The 24951-nt window shown below is 43.7% G+C and overlaps 2 protein-coding genes across 2 annotated transcripts in view; one reads left to right on the forward strand and one right to left on the reverse strand.

Annotated features, from left to right (window-relative positions):
• The window catches only part of LOC310867339 (protein EOLA1), a 388860-nt gene that overhangs the window by 239826 nt on the left and 124083 nt on the right, over positions 1 to 24951 (reverse strand). The window lies entirely within an intron of this gene.
• LOC310866383 (inactive dipeptidyl peptidase 10-like) overlaps positions 1 to 24951 on the forward strand; it is a gene marked incomplete at both ends in the record, with an annotated part of 41918 nt that overhangs the window by 3457 nt on the left and 13510 nt on the right. Inside the window, 10 exons of the mRNA XM_083775989.1 lie at positions 1357 to 1451; positions 2218 to 2292; positions 5259 to 5311; positions 5819 to 5900; positions 8604 to 8724; positions 9492 to 9646; positions 10227 to 10324; positions 11685 to 11823; positions 12190 to 12228; positions 13478 to 13585. Of these exons, the coding sequence (XP_083632115.1) occupies positions 1357 to 1451; positions 2218 to 2292; positions 5259 to 5311; positions 5819 to 5900; positions 8604 to 8724; positions 9492 to 9646; positions 10227 to 10324; positions 11685 to 11823; positions 12190 to 12228; positions 13478 to 13585 (965 nt within the window). The remainder of the gene's footprint in view (positions 1 to 1356; positions 1452 to 2217; positions 2293 to 5258; positions 5312 to 5818; positions 5901 to 8603; positions 8725 to 9491; positions 9647 to 10226; positions 10325 to 11684; positions 11824 to 12189; positions 12229 to 13477; positions 13586 to 24951) is intronic.

Here is a 24951-nt window from a genome sequence, read left to right on the forward strand (position 1 = left end):
TGGTTGGATCTTGGCCAGACCAGCTCAGATTGTAAAGCAGTGCAACATTCCTCACATTGATGCTGAATTACAGCATGTCTGAGCTCTGTTTTCAGAATGTCATACAGTGTTGATTTCGTTGATTAATACTATGACAAAAAATGCTCGTCGACTACCTTTTTTCGATGACGAAAACTAAATGGAAACTAAATGAAAACTAAGCTGTGATGACTAAAAAGATTATATTGACAATTCCGTCAACAAAAAAAAAATGGACCAACATGTTAGGAAGGGATTTAGTCAGTGGACAACACTTGGTTGCATGCTGAAAATCTACAAGCTCACAACGCGTCACGCTGCGACGCGTTGTGAGCTTGTAGATCAGCTATTTCCAGCAAGTGTAAAATCAGCCCTTACGATGGCATCAAGGCCCGCCAAAATACATTTCAGTCGACTAAATCAACTTTAGATTTAGTCGACTAAAATCTCATGATATTTAGTCGACTAAAACTAGACTAACACTAACATATTCGAGGTGACTAAAACTTGACTGAAACTAGATGAAAACTATTCAATAAAAGATTTGCTGTCAAAATCAACACTGGTGTCATATCTGTCTGTAATGTCCAGACATCTCCACCATCCAATCATAATAATGGATTGCATTTTTATAGCGCTTATATGCACTATGTGCTAACGCAAGGCGCTTCACAATGGTCCATTCATTCATACATTGGGAGGTGAAGCGGCGAACACTCAACGCCCATGACTGAGGGTTGTATGGGTTTTCGGACAGGAGGGGAAAAATAATAATAATTTCCAAAACAGATATCTGTTACTAGGCCTAAAAAATATGCCTGTGTCAGTTTGCTCATGCGCGTGGAGAGGGAAAGTAAAAGCCACTTTTCCGTGTGAAAATGTGCGGAAATGCGTGTGCACGTGCACCCCCTACTAAACGTTCGGCACCTCCTAGTGTAAACATCTTCCCGCGGGCCGCGGCCATGTTTGACAACGTGGCAACCACTGGAGGCAATGTGTGGGTTTTGATGTCTTGATTATTAGAAGTAACCTCTGTACCCACTACCCAGAGTCATTCAGGAAACTTATATTGCAGTATCTCTATAGATGTGTGTTCATGTGACCAAGAACACTAATCGGATATATCAGCCAACATTTCAATGTTGACCCAGGATCAGTGTCCAAAACACTGTGGGTCATGGACTAATTTTTACGGATCACGACTTGAGGAAAACAAATTATAAAAATATTTCCCCACTTCAAGAAATTCCATGAATAAAAATAATTTATTTTGCAACTCTCTCATCTCTCTCTCTCTCTCTCTCTCTCTCTCTCTCTCTCTCTCTCTCATATATTCAGATGAGGAGTTCATTTTTCGGAGTTGGGACGGAGATGTTGTGAAAGGCACCACGCAGAGCAACCACACACACATACTGCTGAAGAACACCACCTTTGTGAGTTTCGTTTACTCTCTGGAAACAGCCCCACCAGTATACCATACCGTATGTGAACAATTATGGAACGCCCTTCATGTGTCCATCTCTCCCCCATACGACCCACCTTCATTTTAATGGAACGAGGAAGGAACACCCTTCAGGTGTTCATCTCTCCCACAGCTCACCAACACCCTTCATGTATTGTATTGTATTGTATTGTATTGTATTGTATCGTTGGTCTCCCCCACAAACTCCTCCATAAGCTCCAACTGGTCCAGAAAGCTGCTGCCCGTATCATCACCAGGACCCCTGTCATCAGTCACATCATCAAACATTGTGCTACACCAACTCCACTGGCTTCCCATCAAACAACCGTATCGACTACAAGATCCTCCTCCACACATTCAAGGCCATTCATAACCTTGCCCCACCATGTATGCCTGTCTGACCTTATTCACATCGACATTCCGAAGTAGTCCTCCCAGCCCGTCTCTCCACCATTGGGTCCAGAGCCTTCAGCCGCTCTGCCCCTCATCTCTGGAACTCCCTCCCCCCTGATATTAGAAACATGGACTCAATCACCACATTCCAAACCCACTTCAAAACTCACCTGTTTAGGCAGGCATATGGCTGACCTCTGTTGTCTATCTGCTGCAAGTTGTACTGTAATTTCTTGCTTTTGCTTGTAACCGTGTTCTGTGTTAACTGTTTTTAACTTGTTGTATACAGCGACCTTGAATAAATTATATTATTATTCATTGTTACGTGTCCATCTCTCTCACAGCCCACCTTCAAGGCGACAAAGTTTGCGGTGTCTCCAGATCTGAACTTTGTGCTGCTGGGCTACGATGTCAAGCAGGTAAGCAGTGGCGGAAAGTAACTAAGTACATTTACTTAACTGCTGTATACGTAAGTACACTTTTGAGGTATTTGTGCTGCACACGTTCCACACCACCACAGGGAGTGCAGTGCCCGGTGTCGACTGTCGAGTCCGTCAGATAGCCGGTTGAGAGTTTGAATGAATGTAGAATTAACAGCTTAACACATTGATTGCTAGAGTTTTCTATTTGCTCAGGCTTGGTGGTGCTGAGCGATTAACATTGGGACTTCTGAACTTTTTCGGGGCCCACAGCGAGGGGCCTCTTATAGCGAGAATCACACCGCATAAATCAAAAGGAAGCCAAACTAGTCCACTTCAATTTTAAAAAAAAATTATGATTCTACCATCTTCCATTCTGGAGATATTGACCTTTTTCTAACACCTGCTTTTCGCAGCACGCTGCTCTTTTGAAAAAACAGCAGAGATATGGAAGGTTGAAGTTGACAGACATTGACAGACAGATATAAAAATGAACACAAATAATATCATATACATACTACACACTGAATGAAAGCCCTGAATGTCTACTTTTAGGAGGAAAACAAATACACATGGTCCCATGTATAGTGAATGAAAATCACACCCCTGTGAAGTGAGCAGTGCAATGTTGCGCAACATTGCACTGCTCACTTCACAGGGGTGTGATTTTCATTATTATTACAGTAGAAGTATTTTTCTTATGAAAGCAGAGAGTCTTCTGTTTCATACGGTATATAGTATGTACATTTCGCTATAGGCCTTATTTTGTGAATAATAGTTATTCTGGTCCATGCATTTTCTGAAATCCTCTCTGGTGGGCGCAAGCTGCATTCAATAGCCAATTACTGACAAACTATATTTGTATATATTTGTATATTTGTTTTCCTCCTAAAAGTAGACATTCAGGGCTTTCATTCAGTGTGTAGTATGTATATGATAATAATTTATTTATGTTTATATCTGCCTGTCAATCTCTGTGACTTTAAACCTTTATAACTCGCTATGATAACTTCATGAGGAAATGCTCACTTCACAGGGGTGTGATTTTTATTATTATTACAGTATTAGTTTTTTTCTTATGAAAGCAGAGGGTCTTCTGTTTCATACGGTATATAATATGTACATGTCGCTATAGGCCTTATTTTGTGAATAATAGTTGGACCTGAACAACTGCATTCAATAGCCTACTGACAAACTGTACATGGGATCAATATTATGTATTTGTTTTCCTCCTAAAAGTAGACAATTAGGGCTTTCATTCAGTGTGTAGTATGTATATGACAATAATTTATTTATGTTTATTTTTATATCTGCCTTCAGAACGATAGTATAACGGTGAGATGCGTTACTGGATCGGTGAGTTTAGTGGTTGAGGTTGACATGTCTGGACATGTTTGAGGAAAGAAGCACAGGAGAGAGAGATGATCAAATAACTGGCTGCTTTGTTGGACAACGCTATCTTCACTTTGTTTGGGCAAAGAAGCAGAGATCAGCGATGGAAAAGAGTTTTATCCACGGCAGATAAGTAATGACGTATTATCGAGGGACCGCCATGATCAACTAACTGCCTGGGACCGAGGCTACGTTGTCACCAGCCAATGCAGCCATCGCTATCCGTTGTGTGATTGTAGCCTTTTTATTCATTATAATTGCAGTGATAAGACCTATATCACAGCCGGGCGTCTCTCTCGATACCGTGGATATAGCCTACATCCACAATCACACAACGGATAGCGATGATGGCTGCATTGGCTGACGAAGACGTAGGCAGTAAGTTGATCATGGCGGTCCTTCGATAATACGTCATTACTTATCTGCCGTGGATATAAAGCTCTTTTCCATCGCTGATCGTGCTTCTTGCCCAAACAAACAAAGTGAAGACGCGATGGCGATACACACAACGGATAGCGATGGCTGGTGAAGACTGAAGACGTAGCCAGGCAGTTAGTTGATCATGGCGTGTGCCGTGTGCGTGTTGAAAACGTTATGAAATGGCGATCGTTGAAGATTATTCTTGGTTTATATACTGGCAGAGGGCAAATCGACACGACTGCGTTATATCTTTTTCCGAGAATGAGAGAGCGGTGCAAGGCGATTGCAAGGCGCAGTGTGGCCTGGGGCCAGTGGGGGGGGAACTCAAACTGCAATGCGATCCGGGCAGAAGAGACTCCCCCCACAAAGATTCCTCGGGAGAAACCATGTAGAAACAGGAGGGGAGGGGGAATCGAGTGTATTCACAGACACTAGACTACTACTAGAGTATGGGTAACTCCATTTTAGATGCCCTGACATCTGCGTTGGTCTATGCCGTTGCCGTGCAGACCCATACGTGTAATGGAGGCATTGGAGGAGGGAGCGTCTTCGCCACAGACAGACCTCTTTTCAGGAGGGAGGGGCTTTTTACTCCCGGATCACATATTGGAGCTTCCTGGAGACGATCGCTGTTATTTTCTTCGGTGTCCTGGAGCATAGGACGTTGATGTACAGTAAGCAATAAAAAAACGTATAAAACGTATACATACGCTTCGCGCGTACGGCGTTCGATATTAATAAAGCGTATGGATACGTTTCCAGCATTTTTTGTGTTAAGTGCAGGATTTCGGACCTCTCTAATCTCTCCACGTATGCCAGTGTGTCAGTGATTACCCTTCCCTGTGCCAATATATTGACATTTTTATTTAAAGGATAAGGCCTTTGACATGCATCATCTCATTTTCGAGGGGGTCCTCTGGCACAACACAGGCAAAACAATACATCAAACATGTCAACAGACATTGACATGTTTGTTGACATGTTTGGTGACAACCTTGGGCAGCCGTGTCTGTTGTATAGTGTTAATGAATTTAAAATGATGTGTTTTAATACTGTATAGGTCTACAGATCTGTTCATTTGAATGATGTGTGTTTACTGTACAGATCTGTTTAAATTGATTTGAATAATGTGTGATAAACTGTATACCCCGTAGGTCTACAGACACTCCTTCCTGGCATCATATCTGATCTACGACCTGCATACCAGGTGAGTAATTAAGACACAATATGTAACGGACGGCAGGTGCTTTTCAGAGTACATTCTGCCTCGTCTGCTTATTGGCACTCTAGCCTTCATTCTGAAAAATGCCCCGGCAAAAGTAGTGTTAAGGATTGAGTCATGAGATCCATGTGTTGAATCAATCCATGTGTTGAATCAATCCACATGTGTTGAATCAATCCATGTGTTGAATCAATCCATGTGTTGAATCAATCCATGTGTTGAATCAATCCATGTGTTGAATCCATGTGTTGAATCCATGTGTTGAATCCATGTGTTGAATCCATGTGTTGAATCCATGTGTCTTCATGTGTTGAATCCTTGTGTTGAATCCTTGTGTTGAATCCATGTGTTGAATCCACGTGTCTCCATGTGTTGAATCCATGTGTTGAATCCATGTGTCTCCATGTGTTGAATCCATGTGTCTCCATGTGTTGAATCCATGTGTGTCTCCATGTGTTGAATCCATGTGTGTCTCAATGTGTTTCCCACCAGAGAGGTGACAGAGCTCAACCCTCCAGAGGTGTCTAACTCGGTGCTCCAGTTCGCATCGTGGGGCGTTCAGGGCCAACAGCTGGTCAGTAGATCTTTACACACCGGGGGCCAATTAGCCACGGCAATATTTTATAATTATTATTTTTAAAACATCATGAAGTCAATGCAAGCGTCCACATCAGCAACGAATTTGCAAAAATGTGGCTTATTTATTTCGCTCTGGTGTGGAATTTTGCAGACATTCGCTGGCGATTGCTACACCTTGAAGCTTTATAAACAAGTATAAGTCGCTTTTAATCGCTTTTGTCCTGAGGATGGGATATTTACAGTAGATTTAAACTGATGAATAGCGTAGATAAAAGCATACAGTAGGCTAGTTGTTAGTAGGCTAGTTGCTGCTTCAGCGTGTCTCGCATCGAGACGAGGACACCGGGGGCTTGTTGTCGCGCTGCGGTGATTTAGCATAATATCACGGCAGCGCGAACAAAGCTGTGTTCGGTGCGGCGAGACATGCTGATGCAGTCAGTGTGGAGGCTAACGCCAATCCAGCCCCATGGAAGCTCTCCCTGAGAGGCTGCTACATTATAGCGGAGTGAGCTCCTTTATAACTCTATGGGAGTGAGAGGTTCCATCATGTGGGGCTAATGTGACCCACTCCAAGTAGGAGTTACAACATTTTGGTATTGGTAAATCTGTTATGGATGTTATGTCCTCTGAAGCAAAATAGATGTTTTCTAATGTTCCGCTGTTTAGGAATTGCTGCCTCAACTGCACTCTCCAAAACTCCCCAGCTAGATCATTCCACTGTTTTTATTTATTTCATTCCCTCTTCTTAGTGCCACCCCCCCCCCCCCCCTATTAAAGTAATAAAGTCCCAGCACCAATTATTTACTTACCTTACCTTATTTTATTTAGTTACTTGGAATACAGCTTAATAATGTTGTCAATCATCATCTTAAAGAAACATCTGAAAATGATGTTAGGGCATAAAACCCAAAGTTTATAGTGTTGGTTATTCTCATTCTCATGTGTTATTAATCAAATAAAAGTAACTTATTGCATAGAAACAAGTGTTTTTCTTTACAAATCAAAACATTAGCCTAAATTAATAATCATAGACTTCATGATACATGCTTTTTATGTGATGTATTCCCATGCTTTTTTGTTCTTGCTTAATGTAAGTCGCTCTGGATAAAGAGCGTCTGCTAAATGCCTAAATTGTAAAAAGATATTGATTGAATCTTATCGAAAATCGTATATCGAATCGGAAGTTGAAATAGCAGATGGAGCTTGTAGATCGGCTATTTTGTATATTAGCCTTACAGTGATCATGTGACATATATATCGTCGCTCAATTCTTTCAGGCTTTGTTTTCACAGACCTGGACGCTCTTATCTCTCGTAAAGTCTGGCAATGCTGGAAATAGCCTACTGATTGTGGGAAGGAGAGGAGAAAAAAAAGAGCAGTGCAGTATTTTTATTATTATTATTTATTTATTCTTTAACGCCGGACGACATGAGTGTTTAGACGAGCAAATCTTTTCTGCGTGAAGAATGCAGACAGAGTGCTAAGCACTGAATACTAATAACGCCATTATTTACCCCGAGTCTAGACAAGGAAAGTTATTAACCGTTCCATCGCATATTTATCTGCTTTTCCCCCGAGTGGGGGGGGGATGCCCAGTGGCAGCTCGGGTGCATTATTAATGTTACCTTCTCGCCGCATATTTTCTCTAGAGTGGAGGAAAGTAACTAAGTACATGTACTTAAAGGGTTCGTTTCAGATTTTTGGATGCCGACGTGAGACCCAGAAGTGAATTCCCCATTCATTTTCTCCATAGGCTTTTCAAAAAGTATTTATTTAAAGACGTTTACGCCGCAGAGAAAGCCAACTCGAGTTGTGACAAATCATGACAACAAACACAACATTTTGGGCCGAACAAGTAATTACCAAGAAGAAACATTAGCTCGAATATTTTTGTTTGTTGTCATGATTTCTCACAACTCGAGTTGGCTTTGTACGAGGCTTAAATAAATACTTTTTTAAACGTCTATGAGGAAAATGAACGCAGAATCATTTCCTGGGACCTGGTAGGGGGCGGGACAGTGGGACTGAAACGCAATCCACAAAACTAATGTAATTTGTATTGTTGACCTAATTCTACCATTTGGAGCAACTTTGACCCCTTCGTCACGTGGAACTATATGGTATTGTGCTGCTGCTGGCGTAGTGATAGCTACCGGACACATTATGCTAGGGTGGGATGTCTCAGGGTAGAGGACAGAGTGCACTAACTTGTCTACAGTGGCCAGACAGTGGTCTTGTGGTTAGAGTGTCCGCCCTGAAACTGGGAGGTCGGGAGCTCGATCCCTGGCTGGGTCATACCAAAGACTGTAAAAATGGGACCCAATCAATGCCTCCCTGCTTGGCACTCAGCATCAATGGGTTGGATTGGGCGGTCAGTCCCTGCTTGGCACTCAGCATCAATGGGTTGGATTGGGGGTAAAATCAACTAATCAAATGATTCCCGAGCGCGGCACGGCTGTAGCTCACCACTCGATGGCTGGGGCTCACCACTCCAAGAGATGGGTCAAATGCGGAGACCAAACTTCACTGCGGTAACGTGTGTGATAAATTGTACGACTTTGACTTTTGACAAGATACGCCAGAAGATGGATATATAGCCATGTACCTATCAGACTACTTTGATGGCCCTGCTTTGAGAACAACATTGTTTTGTTACAGATTTACGTGTTTGAGAACAATACGTATTGTTTGGTTACAGATCTACATATTTGAGAACAACATCTACTACCAGACGGATGTCCGCAGCAGCTCGTGGAGACTGACCTCGTCTGGCCAGGAGGGGGTGGTGTTTAACGGCATCTGTGACTGGCTGTATGAAGGTACGAGTCAGCACTCACTTCTGGAGCTTTTCATAATGTGTCTGTGTCTTCTGGAGCTTTTCACAATGTGTCTGTGTCTTCTGGAGTGTCTCATAATGTGTCTGTGTCTTCTGGAGTGTCTCATAATGTGTCTGTGTCTTCTGGAGTGTCTCATAATGTGTCTGTGTCTTCTGGAGTGTCTCATAATGTGTCTGTGTCTTCTGGAGTGTCTCATAATGTGTCTGTCTCTGTGTTGATTTCGTCGACTATTACTGTGACAAAAAATGTTCGTCAACGAAAACAAATTGGAAACTAAATGAAAATTAAACTATGATGACTAAAACTAAGATGCATTGGTCCCAGAGCTTCTCATATATGTGTCTGTATGTTCCAGAGGAGGTGCTCCACACCCAGGTATCATAATGTATCTATCCAGAGGAGGTGCTCCACACCCAGGTATCATAATGTATCTATCTCTACAGAGGACCTTCTAGAGGTCCCAGAGCTTCTCATAATGTGTCTGTATGTTCCAGAGGAGCTTCTAGAGGTCCCAGAGCTTCTCATAATGTGTCTGTCTCTTCAGAGGAGCTTCTAGATGTCCCAGAGCTTCTCATAGTGTGTCTGTATGTTCCAGAGGAGCTTCTAGAGGTCCCAGAGCTTCTCATAATGTGTCTGTATGTTCCAGAGGAGCTTCTAGAGGTCCCAGAGCTTCTCATAATGTGTCTGTCTCTTCAGAGGAGCTTCTAGAGTTCCCAGAGCTTCTCATAATGTGTCTGTGTATGTTCCAGAGGAGGTGCTCCACATCCAGGTGGCTCACTGGTGGTCTCCTGACGGCTCCAGGCTGGCCTACCTGTCCGTCAACGACAGCCTGGTTCCCAGCATGCAGCTGGCTCGCTTCACCGGAGCCCTGTATCCCCGTGGGCACAGCTACCCTTACCCAAAGGTATACTGATGCCCACCCCTGTACCCCCAAAGGTACTGATACCCACCCCTGTACCCCCAAAGGTACTGATGCCCACCCCTGTACCCCCAAAGGTACCGATACTGACCCCTGTACCCCCAAAGGTACTGATACTGACCCCTGTACCCCCAAAGGTACCGATACTGACCCCTGTACCCCCAAAGGTACTGATACTGACCCCTGTACCCCCAAAGGTACCAATACTGACTCCTGTACCCCCAAAGGTACTGATGCCTACCCCTGTACCCCCAAAGGTACTGATACCCACCCCTGTACCCCCAAAGGTACTGATACTGACCCCTGTACCCCCAAAGGTACTGATACCCACCCCTGTACCCCCAAAGGTACTGATACCCACCCCTGTACCCCCAAAGGTACTGATACCCACCCCTGTACCCCCAAAGGTACTGATACCCACCCCTGTACCCCCAAAGGTACTGATACCCACCCCTGTAACCCCAAAGGTACTGATAAATACCCACCCTCCAAAGGTCCGCATTTGACTGTGTGTGTGTGTGTGTGTGTGTGTGTGTGTGTGTGTGTGTGTGTGCGTGCGTTGCAGATGGGTCAGGTGAATCCTGTGGTCAGACTGTATGTGGTCAGTCTGGACGGAAGCTCTCTGACCACTGAACTACCTCCTCCTGACAGCTTTAACCTCAGGTAACTGACCACTGAACTACCTCCTCCTGACAGCTTTGACCTCAGGTAACTGACCACTGAACTACCTCCTCCTGACAGCTTTAACCTCAGGTAACTGACCACTGAACTTTGACAGCTTTGACCTCAGGTAACTGACCACTGAACTACCTCCTCCTGACAGCTTTGACCTCAGGTAACTGACCACTGAACTTTGACAGCTTTGACCTCAGGTAACTGACCACTGAACTACCTCCTCCTGACAGCTTTAACCTCAGGTAACTGACCACTGAACTTTGACAGCTTTGACCTCAGGTAACTGACCACTGAACTTTGACAGCTTTGACCTCAGGTAACTGACCACTGAACTTTGACAGCTTTGACCTCAGGTAACTGACCACTGAACTACCTCCTCCTGACAGCTTTGACCTCAGGTAACTGACCACTGAACTTTGACAGCTTTGACCTCAGGTAACTGACCACTGAACTACCTCCTCCTGACAGCTTTAACCTCAGGTAACTGACCACTGAACTTTGACAGCTTTGACCTCAGGTAACTGACCACTGAACTTTGACAGCTTTGACCTCAGGTAACTGACCACTGAACTTTGACAGCTTTGACCTCAGGTAACTGACCACTGAACTACCTCCTCCTGACAGCTTTAACCTCAGGTAACTGACCACTGAACTTTGACCTCAGGTAACTGACCACTGAACTACCTCCTCCTGACAGCTTTGACCTCAGGTAACTGACCACTGAACTACTGACAGCTTTGACCTCAGGTAACTGACCACTGAACTACTGACAGCTTTGACCTCAGGTAACTGACCACTGAACTACCTCCTCCTGACAGCTTTGACCTCAGGTAACTGACGACTGACCATTGAACTACTGACAGCTTTGACCTCAGGTAACTGACGACTGAACTACTGACAGCTTTGACCTCAGGTAACTGACCACTGAACTACTGACAGCTTTGACCTCAGGTAACTGACCACTGAACTACTGACAGCTTTGACCTCAGGTAACTGACCACTGAACTATCTCCTCCTGACAGCTTTGACCTCAGGTAACTGACCACTGAACTATCTCCTCCTGACAGCTTTGACCTCAAATAACTGACCTCAGGTAACTGGACAGGACAAAACAACTCTGGCCAATAATCACTGTCAACACTAACCACCCTGTTGTATTATTAGTATTTTTTTTGCCAGCTGCTGTAAAAGCGTCTGGACAATATGTTGATCTGCCACTATACTAGCGGCCGTATAGTGGAGACTTTATTTCCTGATTGGCATCATCGACGTGCGAGCTGAGGCACACAAACCCTTTATATTAAAGAGGTTCACAAACCAGAGTCATTCTGTTTTTTTTCCCCCGTAGTGAGTATTATGTCACCATGGTGACGTGGGTGACCAATCAGAAGGCAGCGGTGCGCTGGGTCAACAGAGCTCAGAACATGTCCGTCCTGACCGTGTGTGATGTCGCCAGAGGTCAAGGTTCAAAGGTCACCTGTGTCAAGGTGAGAGGTCTCCAGAGGTACACACTCTCAGAGTTAAAGATGTGTAAGGGTCTATTTGGTGCCATGTATACACTCTCAAAGTTACAGACCCGTAAGTGATCCATTTGGTTCCATGTGTCTCAGAGTTACAGACCCGTAAGGGTCCATTTGGTTCCATGTGTTACACTCTCAGAGAGAACCATGAGGGTCCATTTGGTTCTATGTGTTACACTATCAGAGTTACAGACCTGTAAGGGTCCATTTGGTTCAAAGTGTTACACTCTCAGAGTAACATTGGCACTTTCCCCATGTGTTGACAATCACTGATTTACATGACAACTTCCTGTTTATTACTGATTTGCATGACAACTTCCTGTTTGATTTCAGAAACATGTGATGATGTCAGAGGCATGGCTGGATCGTCAGGTGAGACGCGTGACATACTGTTTCAGTGGGGGTGCATATGTTATAATGTTGGTTACACCAGAGTCGTGTAGACTAGAGCCAAACTCCAATAGGCTACCCAAAATCTCGGCCACTCGATCACTCACACTCGCTCACTCCAGCATGGAGGTGTTACGGTGAAATTGGTGAAATTGGAATTTGGCTTAGGAGAGTGGCGTCATTGAGGGGGCAGAAAAAAGTGCTTGAGCGCTATTCATGCAGCCCTGGAGTGTGACAAGCTGGAGTTTGAAAAACGATCTGATTTAAGATCATTAAAGCTGGGCTGAGTCCAGTGCATTCTGTCAACTTCTGGTCCAGGACTTTGGCACTATTCGCCATGCTCTTCGCCAATAGAAGTCTATGTAGAAGAGCCGTTATTGGACTGGCCCCGTGAAGTGAACACTCTCATCTAAACGGCACCGGGTTAGTCATACCAACAGTCCAACATGCATTAGTCCGACAACACCGTCGCTCCCGACAAGTGCTGCCGGTTACAACTAACCTGTGGCCGGTTAAAGCTTACCTGTGGCTCCCGACATGCGTGGCAGGTAACAACTAACCTGTGGCAGGTTCAAACTAACCCATGGCTTCCTGTGAGGTTAGGTTTAGGGTTGGGTTTGAGGTATGGTGTCGGACTGTTAGTACGCCGGTCGGACCACACACATGCAGCCGTTTTTCAGTGAAGCCAGATCTATCGGTTCACTGTAGCTGATGTACACGCTCACAACGCATCGCAAAGCAACGAGCCGTGCATTTGTATCCAATCCAATCCTCTTTATTCATAAAGTACATTTAAAACCATCCACACTGTACCAAAAAATATAAGAACAGTCCTAAAATACCAACAGCAACAATACATACTGTAATCGGCAGGGCAACATAAAGACTTAACCAAATTAACCGAACATTGGCTCAGGAGTAGAGTGGCCGATTGGCAACTCCCCCAGTGTTAGGGTTGAAGTGTCCTTGAGCAAGACTAATTGCTCCCGATGTGCAGGTTGGTGCCTTGCATGGTTTTCCTCCGCCATCTGTGTGTGCATGGGTGGATGTGATGCACAATCGTTGTAAAGCGCCTTGGATAAAAGGCGTTATATAAATGCATCATTTACCATTTTACCTTGCCACTTGCAGTGAGAATAACTTATCTCCTACTGTGCACATGGTGAAGTGAGGTACTACAATTACCGTTAAACAGTCGATCTCCTGTATGTTTGTGTTATTTTCTATGTAGAACGAAGAGCCTGTTTTCTCCAAGGACGGATCAACATTCTTCATCACCACGCCTCTGAAACATGGAGGAAGTGGAGCCTTCAGACACATCGCTATGATATCTCATATGGTAACACAACACTATGATTGATATCTCATCTGGTAACACAACACTATGATTGATATCTCATCTGGTAACACAACACTATGATTGATATCTCATCTGGTAACACAACATTATGATTGATATCTCATCTGGTAACACAACACTATGATATCTCATCTGGTAACACAACACTATGTGCAAGATGGCGGCCGGGAGGTTTTTCGGCTGAGCTCTGAGATTGTTTGTGGGATTATTTCAGTTTAATCTGTGATATAACTGATACAAGTGCAGTTGAAGGACTCACATAAATGGCAGATAAAGCCAAAGCAAAAGGAAATAATGGAAAGAGATCAAACAATGCGGAGAATGGCGTGGGGGAGAAGCCACCCGACGGCTGTGGATTGCAGGTGGACGGTGACTGCCAACTTTGCCATACAGGTGGACTGGGCAAAAAATCACTGGTCTGAAAACGATGTAAGAAAAACTACTGCATTACGTGCTTGAAGAAGGACGAGGTGGAGTATGTGATTCTGCAGAAACAAGACACAGGCATAATGTGGTTTTGCCATTGTTGTGAGGATAGCGTGGAAAAGAGCATTGCGGTGGAACAGCTGATCGAAGAAAAATGCCAACTTATTACTCAAAAGTTTGAGGAGCGGCTTCTCGAGTTGGAGTCAAAATTGGAGAATAAAGTTGCCGAAATGATTCGGGAGCGACTGAAAGACGAGGAAAAGGCCACACCAAGCTGGGCTGATGTGCTGAAGAATGCCGACCCGAAGGAGAAATCACTTGCCTTTAACAGTGTCCTGACTGAATTAGACGAACGTAAATCAAGGGAAAGAAATATCGTTGTGTTTGGAATAAAAGAGCCAAGCCTGGACAGCGGAGAGGAGAGACAACAAAGGGACTTGGAAACTGTAAAAGAAGTATTAAAAACGTATTGCACGTTTTGAATACTTCTTTTACAGTTTCCATTTGTGAGAGTGACCCGGCTCGGGAAATACAACAGCGAAACAACGGAGGAGCCAGAGAGAGGGGGGAGGCCAGTTCTGGTCACACTGCAGAGCATGGAACTAAAAACGAGCTTGTTCAAGAACATCGCAGCCTTACATCAAACGGATAAACATGAAAACATAAGAATTGCTAACGACCTTACAAGGACGGAGAGAGAAAAGTAGAAGGAGCTGTATGAAGAGGCAAAGGAAAAGCGACGAAATTCGACGGGGGATTTCACCTACAAAGTCCGGGGTCCTCCCTGGGCTAGGAGAGTGGTGAGAATACCAAAGACACCGTGACTTGACTATGACCATGATCTTGCACCCCAGACATATCAGGGCAGTAATTCTTCCCCCCTAGAAAGCGTACTATGTCTATATACAAACGCGGACCAACTCCACAACAAAATGCATGAATTTACTTCTCATTTGAAAGTGCACCCACTCATACAGATTATTGGTATTACGGAAGTTAAAGCAAAGCAATCGAAGCACAAAATGAACCCAATGGACTTTAATTTAGATGAAGTTGACTGACGGCTACAATATGTTTTCCAAGAATATTGACAATGATGTTGGGAGAGGCTTACTGCTTTATATTCATAGATCACTAGAAGTTAAAGAAGTTACACTGGCGACAGAGTTTCAAGAGAATATTTTTGTGGAGATAAAATGTAGCAACAATGATAACTTGATTGTGGGTTTAGTTTATAGGTCACCGACAGATAGGGGTACAGAGACCAATAATGAAAATCTTCTGGTTTTAATCGAGGAGTTGTCATCTATGGAATTAATTATGGGAGATTTTAACTTACCAAATATAGATTGGAATCTACTTGATGCAAAGGGAGAAGGAGCCACACTAGAAAACAACATTTTGGATTGTGTTCAGAACGCATTGATGTTTCAACATGTAATGGAACCAACAAGGTGGAGACACACCACATGTATTGGACCTTATACTTACGAACGAGGAGAATATGGTTGAGGATGTTCAGTATTTGAGCCCACTAGGTAAAAGTGACCATTGTGTTTTGTTGTTTAAGGTAATATGTTGTACAATGAGAAAAAAAGAAAAAATAAGAAAGAATTACAACAAGGGAAACTTTGAGGCAGCAATCAGAGAGCTGGAAATATCTAACTGGGGGGAATACTTTTCTGACTGTGATGTCAACGCTATTTGGAGATTATTAAAGCTAAAGTTGAAAGAAATAGAGGATAAATATGTCCCAAATAGCAAGAGCAGGACATGGAATAGGAAGCACACTTGCACACTTTCCCCTTGGATAGTAGTACAAAAACTCTCTTGCGAAAAAGGCCATGAAAAGTAAAGTTCCAGAGATAAAAAAATACTACCGTAGAGTTAGAAACTGTGTGAGAACAAGAAATCTAAGAATTCAATATGAAGAAGAGTTAGCAAGACAATCTAAACTCTGCGAAGGTTATTTATGACTACATTAATAAAAGGACAAAAATTAAAACATCAGTAGGAGAACTATATGTCAATCAAGACAACAAGAACTCCCCAAAAACAGAGAAGGACTCGGATAAGGCAGAAATACTTTCAGACTATTTTAGTAGTGTATATGTGAATGAACCTGAAGGGCATGTTATACCTGAACTGCCAAGAGTGGAAGTTCAGCATGCAGAACAGTTTATAATAACAACTTGATAACAACTCCATGTTGTTTTTCTTGACCTCGCTAATGCGTTCGGATCAGTCCCCCACAGTTTCATCTGGGCATCCTTTGACTTCTTTAGGATACCCGAGACCATCAAGCACCTGGTCAAGTCCTATTTTCAAGACATTCAGCTCTGTTTCACCACGCCAGACTTTACCACCACATGGCATCACATGGAGATTGGCATAATGGCAGGATGTACCATTTCCCCATTGGCATTCACCATGGCGATGGAAGTCATCATAAGAGCCTCCAAGTGGGTGGTGGGCGGTGAGCGGCTAACGTCTGGAATCCGGCTACCGCCCATCAGGGCCTATATGGATGACATGACAACCATGACAAACACAGTACCTTGTACCAGGCGCCTCCTAGGAAAGCTCCAACAGAACATCACTGGGGCCAGAATGAAATTCAAGCCATCCAAATCAAGGAGCATCTCCATAGTTAAAGGCAAACTGATGGAACAAAGGTTCTTCATCGATGAAGAACCTATCCCAACGGTCACTGAAAAGCCAATCAAAAGTCTCGGAAGATGGTATGACTCAAAGCTTAAAGACTCTGATCAGGCACAGGAACTCAGGCAAGAACTCATCAAAGGCCTGGAGACCATTGACAAATCCATGCTGCCTGGCAAGCTGAAAATCTGGTGCCTGCAGTTCGGCCTACTACCCCGCCTTATGTGGCCACTAACCATGTATGACATCACACTCACAAGAGTTGAGAAGATGGAGAGAATGATTAGCTCTCATCTGAGAAAGTGGTTAGGGGCCCCTCGATGCCTAAGTAGTGTAGCCCTGTATGGCCAGGGGCTACTCCAGCTGCCCCTCTCTAGCCTCACTGAGGAGTTCAAATGCACAAAAGTGAGATTAGAGATGACCAGTGTTGTGACTAACGCCCTTACATCGCGTTACGTTACATAACGTAACTACTATTTGCAGTAACTTGTAACCTAACGCTTTACATTTCCCATTTCCATAACGGCCTTATAGTTATTGTGCGAGTGTTACCCGCGTTATGGCGTTATGTCAACTTATGTGATCAGTGAAAAGTCTCGCAGCTCCGTGAGTATCATACATTCATACAGGCATCTCTGCGCTGCTGATTGCAGTGCAGGGACTAGAGAGCGCTCTCTGTGTTGACAGTTTCGTTTGTGCTCTGCCTCTCAACTAACTGCGTGAAAAACACAGATGTACAAGCCCAAAGCGCAGTGCATTGCGACCGGTAGATAACTTGTAGATCTGCTACTTCCAGTGCAGGACGGGCGCATGCTTATGACGCTCTTAAATATGCATCAGCACTCAGCAGCCAGCAACGCACTAGCAGGCAGCAGCATAAACCACTCGTCGTCAGACGGAATACACACGCAAATACGAGTCACGACACAACTTTATTGCACATCTGTGCTTGCCTTTCATCCACGCTTCTATAGCCTTTTAAATCTCATTTCCCATCCACGGGCACAAGCAGCTTCCACCCGATCTGGATGGTGATGTTGTTTCTGACGAGGGTATAGCAACTATAGTTAGCATGGGAGCTAACATTAGTTTAACTCTGGTCCATATCGTTAGAAGCCAAGGAGTCCTCCTATAATAACACTGGTACTTTCCATCCGTTCCCCAACCCTCACACTCGATGTTGCGTCTGCCCGTGTATAATGGTCAGGGTTTCACTGTCCACAGCTAGCAGGCAGACCTGTCAAAACTATGCACTTCCCAAAACTCACAAGACATGCCAGCCACCACCTATAAGTTCAAACCGTTACACACCTCTAGAATATTTGTTTCCCCAGCTATCTCATTTCACTTTCATTTATTTTATTCCATAGTCTTAGTTTTTCTCTAATAAAGTAGTTTTTATTTGTTTTCTCATGTTCCCCTTGAAAAGCGTCTTTAAGTACTCAGAGAAGCATTATATAAATAATAATATTATCACTATTATTATTACTACTTTTTAATTGCCTATGCTTATGTAGTCACTATTCATTGATTCACTCGTATCCAAATCCATTCGAAAAAAAGCTCACTGATGATCAGGTCAAATAGGCCTATTGATATGCCATTAATTGAGATTAATGAATCACAAAAAACCTTCTTTTAAATCGTTTTTTATATTATTATTTTTTAAAGTAAAGTAAAGTAAAGTAAAGTAGTTACTTTCATAATTTAATGTAAAGTAAAGTAACAAATTACTTTTTTAGATAAGTAACGATAACTATAATTCCTTACTTTTTAAAAGTAACTTCCCCAACACTGGAGATGACCCTGACAGAATCAAAGGACACCGTAATCCGAGCTACTGCCCCAACGCTGGCAACAGGAAGGAAGTGGACTGTTAGGAACGCGGTAGAGCAGGCAAAGTCTGCTCTCCACCACAGTGACATCGTGGGCCAAGTTCAACATGGAAGAAGTGGTTTGGGGTTGGGTGAAAAGCGACCCTGCTGGAGCAAAGCGGCCTCCCAGGAGCGGCGTAAAATGGTTGTGGCCGAAGTCCGCCGACAGGAGGAAGCAAGCAGGTGTGTCAAGGCTGTGTCGCAAGTAAAACAGGGCCAGTGGACGAGATGGGATAGTGTGGAAAAGCGAAGCATCAGCTGGAAGGACATGTGGGAGATGGAGACAAGCAGGATAAGTTTCCTTATTCGATCCACCTATGACGTCCTCCCTACCCCTACAAATCTCAACCAATGGTTTGGCGAAGATCCATCATGCCCCCTGTGTTCAACACCAGCTACACTAAGACACATCCTTGTTGGGTGCAAAGTGGGCCTCTCCCAAGGACGATACACCTGGAGGCACAACCAAGTACTCAAGGGCTTGGCAGCAACTCTGGAAAGCAGGAGAACCACCATCAATGCCTTGCCGCCCAGAGTAACCAAATCGGCCAACCCAATCGCGTTTGTTCGAGAAGGGCAACAAGGACAGCGGAAGTTCCCTCCAAGGCCCAGGTTAGGTGAACTGGAGACAGCCAGAGACTGGCAGATGCTGGTGGACTTGGGCCAACGACTCACAGTTCCACCAGAGATCGTCATCACCAACCTGAGGCCTGACCTAGTCCTGTGGTCCAACTCACAGCGCACAGTGTACTTTGTGGAGCTTACAGTCCCTTGGGAGGATGCAGTTCAGGAAGCCTTTGAAAGAAAGAAACTGCGATATTCAGATCTTGCAGCAGAGGCAGAACAGCGGGGCTGGAGAGCAAAGGTCTGTCCAGCAGAAGTTGGATGTCGGGGTTTTGTGGCAACATCAACTGTGAGGCTGATGAAGGACCTTGGCATCAGCGGACAAGTCCTACGTCGGGCCATCAAGGAGCTATCCAGACTGGCAGAGTGGAGTAGCCAGTGGCTCTGGCTGAAAAGGAAAGACCCTAGCTGGTCTCCCAAATAAGCAGGCTGGGCAGATGCAGAGGGGGGTGCTTCTGGGACGCCAGAATGCACTGCTGAGCCTACTGGAGACGTCGTGGGGTTAAATCAGCGAAACGTTGGTGAAAGTAGGACCCCACTTGACAACCCCTGTGAAGTGTCTGTCCAGCTGTCTCAACATCACAGTGCTCAAGTCTTCGACCTTTAGGTATGCGGTCAAGTGCAAGCCTGGCTCAGGGAGTAGGACGCCCCTGCCTTGCAGAGTCCCTAGGCACTTTGGACTTATCATCATGTCCTGTGTTTTCGAAATCATGAGGACACAAAAAAACTGCTACAGAGCATGAATATTTACAAATCACCCGGGCCAGATGAAATACACCCTAGGATAGTAAAAGAACTAGCCTGTGTGATTGCTGAACCAGTAACAATGCTATTTAACAAAACTCTGGAGGAAGCAACTTTACCAAGTGGTTGGAAAGAGGCACAAATCAGTGCAATATTTAAAAAAGGAAGTAAGGCACTGGCAGGGAACTACAGACCTGTCAGCCTGACATCTGTTATATGTAAAACAATGGAAAAAATTAATTAGGACACATATTGTAGATCATATGAAGTCCAACAAGCTCTTTAGTAATAGCCAGTACGGCTTTATGTCTGGAAGATCAACCACACTTCAACTTCTTACGGTTCAGCATCTGCAAATGGTCAGCATCCTTAGATAGAGGACAGTCGGTTGACTGCATTTATATGGATTTTCAAAAAGCTTTTGATAAGGTTCCCCATAAGAGACTAATATCAAAGTTAAGGTCTTACTGTATAGACAAAAGAGTTATAGGTTGGGTACAGGACTTTCTCAGTAACAGGAAACAGAAGGTGGTGGTTTATGGAGCCACTTCAGATTGGAAGTCAGTGACCTCTGGAGTCCCACAGGGATCTGTATTAGGACCAGTACTTTTTGTTATTTATATAAATGATCTACCAAGGGAGATACAATCCGATGTCTACCTTTTTGCGGACGACACAAAGATATTTAGAACTATAAACAATGACACGGACACAGCACAACTCCAAGCAGACCTCCAGAGCACCAGCAATTGGTGTGACAGGTGGTTACTGAAATTAAACCCAGATAAATGTAAACAGCTGCACATTGGGGAAAAAACTGACACCTTGGCTAATTATACAGTTGGAGATTGTCGTATCTGGACGCATAATTCTACCTAGGCTAAAGTCACTGTGGGAATCAATATTTCAGTCTGTGCATAGTAAGTGGCCTGGCTCTGCCGGGTGTGACAGGAATTAGCATGCTCTATTGTTTCCACCAAGAGGGCCGTTGATTAAAATCAGATGTCACTATATATGCAATCCCCCACTGTTGATATGCAAAAGTGTAAAACACCTCTATTTGATGGAACTGTATAAAATGTGACTTTGTAAGTGAAAGAGGGAGTCTTGTTGGGGCAGCCTGACCGTACGGTCAGGTGTGCTCTGTGCGCTGCGGCCACAACTCAAGGGCCGCGGGAAGCCCTCTGTCTTTGTCTGACTTACTGCAATAAATACAATCCATCTACACTTCAGCTCATCTCTCTGCCTGCGTGTTTTTCCCTCCGATCGTCTGAGGTTTTTGATGCTGAAATACTCTTCGTCCTTTGTCTATTTTTAGTCCAGTTTAGTGAGTGTATAGTTAGAAATTACACGTCATTAATGGAGCCTGAACAAACAGTTATGGGATGGTCGTTCCATTCCAGGCTAAAAGAACCGTGGACCAGTGGACAATTTTTGACAAATCGGCGTTGAGTTTTGATTTTTTTCGGCGGACGGCGGAACAAAGGGATCGGCGACGAAGCGAAGGGAGCGGCCCTCCAGACACGCCGTGGAGCAGCGGGAGGAAGCGCCGCTACAGCGCAACGACGGGCGACCTGCGGATCTCCACATCTCGGCGGGGAGCGGCGGAGTTCCCATGCGGGGAAGGCGACACTACAAGCGGCGAGCGGATGCATCTCTTCACGGCAAGCAAGCAGCGGCCGGAGGGAGGCGTTCTACAGGCCTTCACCGAGAGAGTCTTCACCAAGGGGGGTCTCCGAGTCCGACAATGCGGCGACCGAGAGCTTTCATCACGGGGCGCGGCGAGACGGCGCGATTCATCTCATCAGCGATCGAGAGCGGCGACCACGTTTTTCATTCATTCTTCATTCTTCAAACAGCAGATCTGCAAGCTCACGTGTTGCGTTTTGATCGACCTGTAGCTACACAGAGTTCATATTTTTCTTTCCAGTCAGTATGTGATATTTCATATTCATAATGTCTGGAAGGGGGGAGTGTGACTGTGTGTTGGATGGGACAATGGAAGAACAAAGGACACACGTGAGTGCGCGGAAAAAACATTGCAACAAGGTTTTCTTCATAACATGATGCAGTTCTCAGTTTGACCACGAATGCCTTCAGGTACGTCACAAGTCACATGTTTAGAGGGGAGAAATTATATTTGAGAAGGATTTAAAATACAGTATGGATAGTTCTGTGTCGAATTGTGGGCTAAATTAACCAGAGTGAAAATGGTAGTCAAAATAGGTTAATAGTCTATTACTTCACTGTAGTAATACGTGTGGGACTAAGAGTAACTTTGGTGAAAAAGTAGCATTGATATTGGTTTATCGCTTCATCTTGGAGCAGTGACGGTTTTTAATGTAGATTGATTTTTTCTCAAATGAATAATAGATATTAAACAAGTTAAGAGACAATGTTTTGCGACACTAAAAGAGTTCATTTATAACAGATGGAAGAGATTCAACAATCTATCTGTATTCAAAACGTTTGTGTAATGTAAGTTTATTCAACATATAATGTAGGCATGTGTTGATGTATGTTTTGTCGAAGTTTAAATTAGTTAAAAAGTTGATTAAAGAGCCTATAGGGGTCTTGGAAATGATTAAATATGTTTAGCTCGATTAAAACAATTGTATGTGGCTGTGTCAGACGGACGGGAGCGGTCCTCCCACTTACGCGTCAGTGGTAATTCGTCTTGATATTAATAGAGCTAATTATTGTTCTCTCGTATGAAATTTAGTGTGCGAATAATAGTCAACTGAAAAGGCAGTTAGGTGCCGCGACGTGCGAGGTTTTGCTGTTAATATCGAGATAATTTAGCCTGTAAAGGTGAGATAAGTTAACAGTAGCAGCGTAGGTCGATTCGTCATTTACCAGGCCTTAAAGGGGTACGGAATAGTGAAGTTGCAGCGTGCTGTTATCAAAATCGAGGCTTTCGTCAACGGGACCAATTTCAAAATAAAACGGGATTATTAAGCATGTCTGTAAAAACTTGTGTGTTTAAAAATGGAAACACAGGGGTAAGACAAAGTTGTGGTGTGTTTAAATGTCAGTTAATTGTGCTAAGTGCAATTGTCAATTTTCATATATGCATGAATATGCCTGGAATTATTTTTGGGAACTTTTAAAGTGTCACTTTCTGTTGTTCTTTTCTTATGTTTAGTATGTCATGTGATTGGGTCAAGGGGGGTGTAATAGAATTATTGTTCCATATTTTTATGTGACCATCATCATGGTGATGGTCAAGGGGGGAATGTCGTATCTGGACGCATAATTCTACCTAGGCTAAAGTCACTGTGGGAATCAATATTTCAGTCTGTGCATAGTAAGTGGCCTGGCTCTGCCGGGTGTGACAGAATTAGCATGCTCTATTGTTTCCACCAAGAGGGCCGTTGATTAAAATCAGATGTCACTATATATGCAATCCCCCACTGTTGATATGCAAAAGTGTAAAACACCTCTATTTGATGGAACTGTATAAAATGTGACTTTGTAGTGAAAGAGGGAGTCTTGTTGGGGCAGCCTGACCGTACGGTCAGGTGTGCTCTGTGCGCTGCGGCCACAACTCAAGGGCCGCAGGAAGCCCTCTGTCTTTGTCTGACTTACTGCAATAAATACAATCCATCTACACTTCAGCTCATCTCTCTGCCTGCGTGTCTTTTCCCTCCGATCGTCTGAGGTTTTTTGATGCTGAAATACTCTTCGTCTTTGTCTATTTTTAGTCCAGTTTAGTGAGTGTATAGTTAGAAATTACACGTCAAGATCTAGTGATTCATCAAGTAGAGGAAGAAAAAGATATAGGGGTGGTGGTTGATAATTCACTAGAGTTTGAAAAGCACATCTCTGAAACAGTAAAAAAAGGCAAACTCCATGTTGGCGATAATAAGAAGAACCTTTTTAAATTTACGAAAATAACGATTTATTCCGTATTCAAATCCTTGGTGAGATCACAACTTGAATTGCTCAGTCTGGTGCCCCTACAAAATCAAATACATAGAGAAAATAGAGAAGGTTCAGAGAAGAACTACTAAACTAATACCAGGGTTGAAAGAAAGGTCTTATGAGAAAGGTTAAGACACTTACAGTTACCACGTTAGTGTACAGGAGGCACAGAGGAGATATGATCGAGGTATATAAACTTGTTCACCAGATATATGACTTTACAGCCGAGCTTGTTGTCCATTCTTGGGACAGCAGGTATGAGTTGAGAGGGAATTCTCTTAAACTCTTACCACTAAATTGTCAGTCAGAAAAGAGAAAGAATTTCTTTACAATCAGAGCTGTCAGAGCATGGAATAAACTTCCGGAGGAAGTTGTCCAGGCTTGACAAATTTTGGTCAACAAAAGGTTCTTTGTATAACTATAGGGCTGGCTTGTAAGGTCATAGACTGGTAAATAAGGACTTTAAAGTGTATTATGTATAATGATATAAGAAAAAAACCAAAGAGGGCGGGTCCACATGAACTTGGTTTGTTTTAAAGTGTAAAAAAAAAGAAGAAGAAGAAAATAATAATAATAATAATAATAATACGAATGTATTTATGTATGTATGTATGTACTTTTACATGAATTTTAATATGTATTTATGTCTGTTGTGAGTCTGGCGTAGAGGATTTCATCCTGTGCTGGAAATACATTTCAATACATTTCAATAAATAAATGATATATCATCTGGTAACACAATGATTGATTGCGAACGCAGTGAGCCACTTACTATGACAGCAAGGCTGAATGTCTGTGTGTGTGTGTGTCCCGCTGTTACACCACCGGCCCGCCACCAGAGGGCGCAGCTGTAGCACACACACACACACAGGGCGCAGCTGTAGCACACACACACACACACACACACACACACACACACACACACACAACCACACACACACGAGCTGCGTTCGCTTCCCGCGTTTGCGCGTCTTACTTGTATATCATCTGGTAACACATTACTATATGATATCTCATCTGGTAACACATTACTATGATATCTCATCTCTCAAGAGTTACATTATTGTTAAAAGTCTGCATTACTTAAATCAC

This window comes from Protomyctophum parallelum, assembly GCF_964188405.1.
Source record: "Protomyctophum parallelum genome assembly, chromosome: 11".
NCBI lineage: Eukaryota > Metazoa > Chordata > Actinopteri > Myctophiformes > Myctophidae > Protomyctophum > Protomyctophum parallelum.